The 11,369-nt window shown below is 35.6% G+C and overlaps 1 protein-coding gene across 1 annotated transcript; it reads left to right on the top strand.

Moving 5' to 3' along the window:
* Positions 1–885: 885 nt before the first annotated feature.
* On the top strand, positions 886–11,079 carry LOC132553217 (testis-expressed protein 264 homolog). Its single transcript, XM_060217447.1, has 3 exons — positions 886–1,146; positions 3,195–3,416; positions 6,565–11,079. Exons 1-3 carry the CDS (start codon positions 886–888, stop codon positions 7,078–7,080), a joined length of 999 nt encoding a protein of 332 aa, XP_060073430.1. The 3' UTR covers positions 7,081–11,079.
* The last annotated feature ends 290 nt before the right edge of the window (positions 11,080–11,369 follow it).

Genomic DNA, 11,369 nt, shown 5'->3' with positions numbered 1-11,369 from the left:
ACTAAGTGGTCGGATATCCTTGACATTGCAGCGTTTAGTGGTAATCCCAGAGAGTGGTAACTAACGTGGTAATTCATTGGTCGGATATCCTTGACATTGCAGCGATTAGTGGTAGTCCCAGAGAGTGGTGACTAACGTGGTAACTAACGTGGTAACTCATTGGTCGGATATCCTTGACATTGCAGGGATTAGTGGTAATCCCAGAGAATGGTGACTAACGTGGTAACTAACGTGGTAACTCATTGGTCGGATATCCTTGACATTGCAGCGATTAATAGTAATCCCAGAGAGTGGTGACTAACGTGGTAACTAAGGTGGTAACTAAGTGGTCGGATATCCTTGATATCAATGTTGTCTCTCTTCTTTGAGCATTTTCAGTGCTCTATAATTTCCTTTTTACACATTGGGTACCAAACTGAGTAAGCATATTCGACCATAAGATCTAAATACAACACTCTAATTAAAAGTTACAGTGGCCGGAAACGTTTCCTTCAAATGTACGACGTATTAGACCAGTCTATTGTATGAACCAAATTCTGGCTACTCAGCTTACAGGAACCAGACGTTTTTTGTATGTGATATAACACTATTGATTAAATACAGGACTCCTGCTATTTCAGCACCAATATCTATATTTATATATATATTAAATGCATGATGCCAGTGTAAATGAAATTTGATAAACTCTCGAATAATAAATCTTGTGAAGGTTGTGGTAGTACACTGATTACTTTGAACAGATGTATAATAGTGACGTTTTTGCCGGGAAATTTCAAGTTTGGTAGAGTTACTTCCCTTTAGACATTCGGAACGTCTTGCACGTTTGCATCATAAAACATGTGACTTGAAATTTGTTGATGTCATACGAATGGACTATTGACAGCCATGGCGGAAGTACTACTTCTGGCGGGGATAGGAATATTATTGTTTTGTTTGTTGTTGACACTGTTGGGCTTGGTGATTTACTCTGGGTTATTTGATCATGTAACTGTTGGGACCGGTAAGCCACCCATAGGAGAGGTAACTATTGCGTACAAGTTTGGGCGAGGACCTTACAAAGGAGCAGGCCAGCTGTGCAGTGACATCAGTCTTATTGCTCCTCCAGGCCACCGAGTTGTCTGCATTTACTACGATGACCCCAAAGTGGTAAACAAAATTATTATGTCAGAAAGAACTAAATAAAAATAAACTAGATCAAGTATTATCACAAGTGGGCTGTTTCTGCAGAACAAGCAGAACAAATTTCAAGTCAGCGTAATCTAAAATTTGAAAAGGCGATAAGGCCTGTAGGTTTATTGCGTATCTATCCACAGTGGCGGTCTGTCAATGATGTCATCTTGTCTGAAGGTAGATAAATAAATAACACGACCACACTGCTTTGTTTATCCCCGAGCTTGGAATTTATCACTTAACAGATTAAAGGTAATTCGTATGTTGACCTACATTAATAGTATATAAAAATAGAAGATGCTCTTATTACCATAGTATATATATTTATGCTACGTATCAGAGGGTCATTACCATACTATACACACACACACACACACACATATATAATATATATCAGAGGTGCTAGTAAAGAGTCTGTTTACACTCATATAAATATGGAGAATGGTCCTGATGCAACTTCTTTCTAATCACTGGGGCATATAACAAAGTTATAGGGGAAGGGCGCTTTGTACTATATAATTAATAGTAAATGTATACTACACAAGCCTCCTCCCTAGAAACATTCTTACTTGCTTCTGTGCTTAACTTGAGGAACATCACATTTGCTTTGTAAATTTGTGATGGGACTGTGTATGATTAGTTCTGGTGCATAAAAAGTGTTACCATATATAGAAAACCAACATCTAGTCAGATACTGCTTTGCTGCAGAAATTCCCATGAACAGACTCTGAAATTTTGTGACTTGACTTCAGCTGTATACATTGTATGTTCTTTAAAGCCTTTCAGTCCTTTAGTGAAAGAAGGCCTCATACCATGAAAACATATACAGATAAGGTTCTTGCATAAGGCACCGTTCTTTCTTTGAAAAGTTATGCCTAGTTTGGTTTGAAACATTTCAGCATTTATTGATGATTGTGAATTGCTAGGCATACCATAATGTGTTTATTTCTATAAACACTTGTGTCAAAGCAATCAAGATTTGGACTGGAATGATGGTAGCTATTTGGCCATGTCACTACATATATAACAGAAATGCATATTTTTCAGTAATGATTGAGGATGCATCTATAAATGCCTTTGTGAATACAAAATTAACAAGGTTTACTAATTTGTAAGGTGACATAACAGATTCCTTTCTATGAATGGATGTGTCAAACACTTGAAGTAATAAAATCTAGGGCTTCAGTTACAAAGTTTTACTGTGTGCTGCAAGTGATATGTTTTAGGTTTGACTACCATGTGAGGTTTTTGATTATGTATGTTGAATACACTTGTATATTCTTGTATGACCATTGTTCAAGGGGAGATAATCCCTCTGCTTGTAAACTAGTGGCCTAGAAATCTGTATCCATTTGAGAAATTTGAAATGAAATTGAACTTAGCACACATAACACAGAGAGTGAGTATAAGGAATGTGTAGGTGTCTTGCCATGAGCAGGGTTAACGTTCCATGAATTTAACCATAATGTTAAATTTTTTTAACACAAGCCAGAAAATGAAATTCACATTAAAGAATGCCCCAAGACAAGGATAACAGATATCTGGCTGGTTTAAATCTAGTGAGTTGTTACAAACCACTGGAAAATGATGGCTACATGTATAGACTAGAGATGAGATTCTTATTGGAGCTCATGGCAGACAGTTTCTGTGTAAAGAACCCTTTTTTACAAAATGTCTACATTTCCTTACACCATCAGTTTCAGAGTATATTAATACACTTATGCCTAGTATCTTATTCAATTGTATGATCGTTAATTGTTATTACATGTTACATGATACTCCACTGATCATCCATCCAGTGTCATTTAATCAATATATATACTTCAAAGGCTACCAGCTGTTTACATGTAACAATAAGATTTAATATACAAGAAACTATGTTTACCAGAGTCTAGACTCTTCATTCTGTTGTGTGTATATTACCTTCTATGTCAAATATCTGTAGAATATGTTTCATGTTAAAATGCTGGTTAGATTTAATCCAAGACATTGGCTTGTAACAGATGATTGAATGTGATTTCCAGGTCCCCTCTGACAAGTTGCGTTATGCTGTTGGAGGAATTCTATCTGAGGATGGTAAACCAGAAGATGAAGAATTCAAAAAGAAGTTATTAGGCGAAGGATATAAGATGTTTACACTGCCGAGTGTGTCCTTTGCTGTCAGCACATTCTTCCCCTATAGAAGTACACTGTCAATATTCATGGCCATATTTAAAGTGTACCCAGCCTTGGGCTCCTACATAGAGGTAAAGTGTATAATGTCACAACCTATATAATATATCTATAACTGAATATACATATAAAGCATTACATACAGCCAGGTAATAAGTTCTCAATATACTGAAAATTAGCCCTCATTACACAGGTAATTAACCCTCAATATACAGGTGATCGGCCCTCATTACACAGGTAATTAACCCTCAATATACAGGTGATCAGCTCTAAATATACAGGTAATTAGCCGTCAATATACAGGTGATCAGCCCTCAATATGCAGGTAATTAACCGTCAATATACAGGTGATCAGCCCTCATTACACAGGTAATTAACCCTCAATATACAGGTGATCAGCCCTCATTACACAGGTAATTAACCCTCAATATACAGGTGATCAGCCCTCAATATACAGGTAATTAACCGTCAATATACAGGTGATCAGCCCTCAATATGCAGGTAATTAACCCTCAATATACAGGTGATCAGCCCTCATTACACAGGTAATTAACCCTCAATATACAGGTGATCAGCCCTCATTACACAGGTAATTAACCCTCAATATACAGGTGATCAGCCCTCATTACACAGGTAATTAACCCTCAATATACAGCTGATCAGCCCTAAATATACAGGTAATTAGCCCTTAATATACAGGTAATTAGCCCTCAATATATACAGGTGATCAGCCCTCATTACACAGGTAATTAACCCTCAATATACAGATGATCAGCCCTAAATATACAGGTAATTAGCCCTTATTATACAGGTAATTAACCGTCAATATATAGGCGATCAGCCATCAATATACAGGTAATTAACCCACAATATACAGATATATAGGTGATCAGCCCTCATTACACAGGTAATTAACCCTCAATATACTGGTGATCAGCCCTAAATATACAGGTAATTAGCCCTTATTATACAGGTAATTAACCGTCAATATATAGGCGATCAGCCATCAATATACAGGTAATTAGCCCTTATTATACAGGTAATTAACCGTCAATATATAGGCGATCAGCCATCAATATACAGGTAATTAACCCTTAATATACAGGTAATTAGCCCTTTATATACAGATAATTAACTGTCAATAAATAGGCAATCAACCATCAGTATACAGGTAATTAACCCTCAATGTACAGGTGATCAGCCGTCAAAATACAGGTAATTAGCCCTTAATATACAGGTAATTAGCCCTTTATATACAGATAATTAACTGTCAATATATAAGCAATCAGCCATCAGTATACAGGTAATTAACCCTCAATATACAGGTGATCAGCCCTCATTACACAGGTAATTAACCCTCAATATACAGGTGATCAGCCCTCAATATGCAGGTAATTAACCCTCAATATACAGGTGATCAGCCCTCAATATGCAGGTAATTAACCCTCAATATACAGGTGATCAGCCCTCAATATGCAGGTAATTAGTTCTCAATGTGAAGATAATTAGCCCACAAAATGGAGGTAATTAGCTTTCAATATACAGACATTTAGCCCTCAGTATGCAGGTAATAAGTCCTCATTATACAAGTAATAAGCCCTCAATACACAGGTAATTACCTCAGTATACAGGTAATTAACCTCAATACACAGGTAATTAGCCCTTAATACACAGGTAATTAGCCCTTAATACACAGGTAATTACTTCTCAATTTAATAGACTTAAATGTATGGAAATAATTAGTCCTCAATATGCATGTAATAATTCCTTAGTATACAGGTAATTAGCCCTAGATATATATACAGGTTATTAGTTCTCAACATACAGGTAATTAGCCCTAGATATATATACAGGTTATTAGTTCTCAACATACAGGTAATTAGCCCTAAATATATATACAGGTTATTAGTTCTCAACATACAGGTAATTAGCCCTAAATATATATACAGGTTAATAGTTCTCAACATACAGATAATTAGCCCTAAATATGAAGGTAATTAATCCTCATTATGTAGATAATTAGCTCTCAATCTGCAAGTAATTAACCCTCAATATGCAGGTATTTAGTTCTGAAAAATGAATGTAGTTGGTTTGCATTATACAGGTAAGCAGTCCTCAATAAACAGGTAATGAGTCCTCGTAAATACAGGTAATTAGTCCTCATAGATATAGGAAGTAAATTCTCATACATACAGGTAATTAGTCCTCATAGATACAGGAAGTAAATTCTCATACATACAGGTAATTAGTCCTCATAGATACAGGAAGTAAATTCTCATACATACAGGTAATTAGTCCTCATAGATACAGGAAGTAAATTCTCATACATACAGGTAATTAGTCCTCATAGATACAGGAAGTAAATTCTCATAAATACAGGTAATTAGTCCTCATAGATACAGGAAGTAAATCCTCATAAATACAGGTAATTAGTCCTCATAGATACAGGAAGTAAATCCTCATAAATACAGGTAATTAGTCCTCATAGATACAGGAAGTAAATCCAGGTAATTAGTCCTCATAGATACAGGAAGTAAATACAGGTAATTATAAATACAGGTAATTAGTCCTCATAGATACAGGAAGTAAATCCTCATAAATACAGGTAATTAGTCCTCATAGATACAGGAAGTAAATTCTCATAAATACAGGTAATTATTTGTTTCACGATATAAGTTCAATATGTAGGTATAGCTTTTTCTATGGTTTTTGTCAAACCTCCATGTACCAGACATGTCATTTGCTACGAGGTTTGTTGTCTCACTATCCTTAGAACAGAGAGCTGGTGAACAATTACAAGTGATTTGTGTTGTACATGTTTGTTCAAGTACATTGATATAGAAAGTATCCTGCAGTTGTTAGTTATGTGTGGATAGCTTCTTTGATAAGTGACTCTTGAATGACTTTTAAGGTGAATCCTAAACTGGATTTCTGTAATATAAGTTGAGTTAAATAACTAAAACATGCATTGATTTCTTATATAATTAATAAACGGAAAACCCATGAGGCCAGTCATTTCAATATTCTGTGGATTTTTGCATGCAGTAACTTCTGCATTGTTGAATGTTTCTTACAGAAATGCTATAGATATAGTGATTAAGACAACTAAATGTATTCCTTTCCGGGGATGTAGACTACTATTAATGGAACACCATGAATTGTGTAAACAACTTAATGATAACAACTAGCCAGTATTTATCATAGATGTGTGTTTTATTCCAGGAGCATTGTCTTTGTGCCCATCCAATGTTGGAGATTTATGATGCAGACAAAATCCACTTCATGGCTCCTCTTGCCAAACAGAGTGAGTTTTATGTGGAGGAGGCTGAAGAGGAGAGCGGTCTAAATTTGGATGATACTGCAGACTTCGACTCTGAAGGTATGTCCTTTGATGAAAGTATGATTGACAGTAGCGTCTCCCGCAGTGAGGCCTCTGCCACAACTTTCATGGGGGAGCCATCAGATGATGATGAAGAACCTGCTGAAGAAACACCTTCCAAGATGTCAGTAAAATCGGAAGCAAGGGAGACAATTCATAGAAATGAGAATCAAGAACTAATAGATTCTGGATTTAGCTCCGAACAAGTAATTAGTCCAGAAATAAGTCCTCAGAAGAATAACAGTGCTGAGGAAAATTCTGGTGGTATATCAGATGGCAATGATTCAAGTTCCTCCTTCGAGGAAATACAGATGGATCCTGACCAGGAACTGATGCCTTCAGGAAGCACAGCTAAATGAATGTTGCAACCTTAAATAAGTTTCATTAATTAATGATAGAGGAGTTAATTGTGGTCAGGGATCACTTTATTTACACAGATATATGCTTCACAGATCCATAAAGATTCACCAGATCATGTCCTAAAATGTCCAGCATGTTGCAGATTTCTTTTCCTATTTGGTGGCCCATTTATGTAACTGATAGTACGTTTTGTATTTTTGATGATTGGTCCAACTTTCCTGACACTACTTCAAAGTATACATGTGTGTAGTTTAAAAATATTGTACATTATACATTGTACATTATAATGAGCTCAAATTAGAAGTATCATAAATTAACTCACATGAGTAGGTGGCAAGGTATGTTATGCTTATAAAGCCAGCAGTTACTACTCGATATGGAGTCTGACCATTCAATGGCCAATACGACAGTTCTGTCCATGTAAAAGTAGACAGTGTTGTGTATCATTGCAAATATAGATTGTACTGTCAGGTTGTTACTGCTGAACAGGACAGGGTTGTCATTGGTCATTGTATTATAAGACTGCTGTAAGTGTTATGTGTCACTACAAACTTGGGACATTACTGTCAGTGTGTCACTACAAACTTTGGACATTACTGTCAGTGTGTCACTACAAACTTTGGACATTACTGTCAGTGTGTCACTACAAACTTTGTACATTACTGTCAGTGTGTCACTACAAACTTTGGACATTACTGTCAGTGTGTCACTACAAACTTTGTACATTACTGTCAGTGTGTCACTGCAAGCTTGGGACATTGCTGTCAGTGTGTCACTACAAACTTTGGACATTACTGTCAGTGTATCACTACAAGCTTGGGACATTACTGTCAGTGTGTCACTACAAACTTTGTACATTACTGTCAGTGTGTCAGTACAAACTTTGTACATTACTGTCAGTGTGTCACTACAAACTTTGTACATTACTGTCAGTGTGTCACTACAAACTTTGTACATTACTGTCAGTGTGTCAATACAAGCTTGAGACATTACTGTCAGTGTGTCACTACAAACTTGGACATAACTGTCAGTGTGTCATTTCAAACTTGGACATTACTGTCAGTGTGTCACTACAAACTTGGGACATTACTGTCAGTGTTTCACTACAAACTTGGGACATTACTGTCAGTGTATCAGTACAAACTTTGTACATTACTGTCATTGTGTCACTACAAACTTTGTACATTACTGTCAGTGTGTCACTACAAACTTTGTACATTACTGTCAGTGTGTCAATACAAGCTTGGGACATTACTGTCAGTGTGTCACTACAAACTTGGACATAACTGTCAGTGTGTCATTTCAAACTTGGACATTACTGTCAGTGTGTCACTACAAACTTGGGACATTACTGTCAGTGTTTCACTACAAACTTGGGACATTACTGTCAGTGTGTCACTACAAACTTTGGACATTACTGTCAGTGTGTCACTACAAACTTTGGACATTAGTCAGTGTGTCACTACAAACTTTGGACATTGCTGTCAGTGTGTCACTACAAACTTGAGACATTACTGTCAGTGTGTCACTACAAACTTGGACATAACTGTCAGTGTGTCACTTCAAACTTGGACATTACTGTCAGCATGTCACAGTAGATTCAAACTATACTGTCAGTGTGTCACATTAGACTCAAACTGTACTGTCAATGTGTCACAGTAGACTCAAACTGTACTGTCAGTTTGTCACAGTAGACTCAAACCGTACTGTCAGTGTGTCACAGTAGACTCAAACCGTACTGTCAGTGTGTCACAGTAGACTCAACCTGTGCTGTCATTATGTCACTGCAGAGACTCAAACCATGCTATCAGTGTGTCACAGCAGCGCAAACTGTGCTGTCAATGTGTCACAGCAGAATCAAACTGTGCTGTCAATGTGTCACAGCAGAACCAAACTTTGCTGTCAGTGTGTCACTGTGTCACTGCAAAGATAGCTTTTGCATTCTGTTACCAAGTGGGTCAATTTAACACAGTATGCTTTGAAGATGATCTCAGCTTCAGTTCCATGTACCTACATGATAATTCACCCATATCATTCATGTCATTATCTGCTTGATAAACTTATTGTTGAAGATTATTTAAATACATCAAAAGACATATTTAATTCTAAAGCTGGAACCTTGATATCAATAATCCTTGTTGACTTATGTTTACTTTTGTCCGAGATGCCTGGAGTAGGATATTTGTAGTTAATGGACGGTTAGTGTTTATCATGGTGTTGTTTCATTTTTCAGCCTGTGTTCACAAAATACAATATTCTGATATGTTTTGTATATATAATGCCTGTATATTTTGTGTCAGTACTATGGATGTATTTGGAAATGTTTCACATAGTCTCCTTACATCAATATAGTTTATTCTGCAGTTTTTAAAGTTAGATTTTTTTTGAAAGGTTGATTGTAATTTTTTTCACAAAATGCTGTATCCTTTTGTAAAAAAGGTCTTCTTGTTTTGAAGTTTGAAAAATAATCTTTTTAGAAACTTTATACAAAATAACTTCTTTTTGTAAACTTTTATAAAAACATTCCAGGCATTTAAGTAAAATACAGTTTTTAGACTGTTGTATAAGTACTTATACTTGATCAAATGGCTGATATTCAGATAAAGTATTCATACATATAATTCTATAAAATGCATTTTACCTTATACTGGGCCTAGGTGCTGAGCATTTCCTGATAACAATGATGAAGTTGATGTAAGCTTGTGACATATCCTATAATGACTGCGACTGATATAAATCTGTATATTGTTTATATAATATTTTTGGTCATTGTTACTAATCAGACATAAACTTACCTTTATAAATTACAATTCTGTGATATCTCTAAGGTTAGCATCTTTACTGACTAATTTATATGTAAAAATTAACGAACATTTCACTCTATTTTTTCCTTAGATAAGTAAAAAGACCTCAGCTGACCACTGATTCCCTGACACTTTGGAATGAAATCAGCTGTTATTTAAAAACGTGTTTGATTATAGACCTTTCTGTATGCTATTTACATTAAGTACCAATGCATTTTCATGTTACTTGCCATGTATGTGTACCAGTTTGTATAGCTATGTTAAACTCCGTTAAATTGTCACTCCTGCACATCTCAAGTAACATTAAACACTTACTGATGTTATCATGTGATTGTATGTTGATATGTTTAGCCCGCCATCGTTGGATGTTCGGCTATTAAAATTGTCCTACATCTGTGGTCTGTCGTCCATCTTTTAAAAAGTCTTATTACTGTCTCAGTTCCCCTTGGTCACTAGCAGTGAATTTTGATTTTGGAACAGATCAGAAAATAAAAGCTATTTCTTTAGAAGTGCTGGATTGTTCTTAAATTTCATATGTAGGTTCCCATTGGTCCCTAGTTTTGCCCTTATAATTTTGGGACTTATCAGAAAAACAAAATGGTTGACAGACGGCCATCTTTGATTTTACAGTTTAGAATTGTTATTGCTATTTTCTAAAAGGAATTGTCAAATTTCATACACATGTGATTACAAGTAGAATCAGAGGAAAGATCAGGTCAGGGAAAAGCTCCAATTATAAAGGTTAAATACAGATGAAATGGTGGGTGCTAAGATCCCTCTGGGATATCTTGTATAAATGAATAATTTGAATTTTTTTCCTGTTTTATGAACATTAGACTTGTGTAGAATACTTTTTGTCAGATTTAAATAATGGTCTATTACAGAATAAACGTCTCTAAAAGTGTGTTCGTAGTGGTATTGTGTCACATTCTGGGAATGACATACATGTATTGTTTTACCTTAGGGTTTTTTTTACCACATTACCTCGGACACTGACAAAATACTATTGACAATACTGTGTTCCTTGGTATGCTGACACGGCAACCAGTGCTTCTGTCATGTGTAGTCCTTATTTCTTCTGGGATGGTCTTGGGGGCATTATGTTGATGGGAAAGTTCTTCCTGGTGAAAGTCAAGTCATTATAGTATAATGTATGCATTTGTGTTAATTCAGTGTAATAAATGTTGTACTGTTTGAGGACATTGTTGTGATCTTTGAGATATAGGTATTTTTCAGTGGTTTTCTAGCTTTTGTAATTGTGTTGTCAAAGAAATATGATACCTTTCTAGATATCTGTTTAGTGTAAACATGTGCACCTCAAATAACCAGAATAATTGTCAAGATAATAAGTGAATTTTAGAAACACCAACAAAAAATATTTTAAGGATTGAAAAAGTATTTATAATCAACTATCAAATGTCTTCTATCTTTAGAATAGAACCATTAGAAGATTTAAGTGTGTTGTTTGGATGACAAGACTGTGA

This window comes from Ylistrum balloti, unplaced genomic scaffold (genome assembly GCF_031769215.1).
Source record: "Ylistrum balloti isolate Yb309-2 unplaced genomic scaffold, AGI_CSIRO_Ybal_v1 Utg370312, whole genome shotgun sequence".
Classification (NCBI taxonomy): Eukaryota; Metazoa; Mollusca; class Bivalvia; order Pectinida; family Pectinidae; genus Ylistrum; species Ylistrum balloti.
This window is presented reverse-complemented; position numbering and strand designations above follow the sequence as displayed.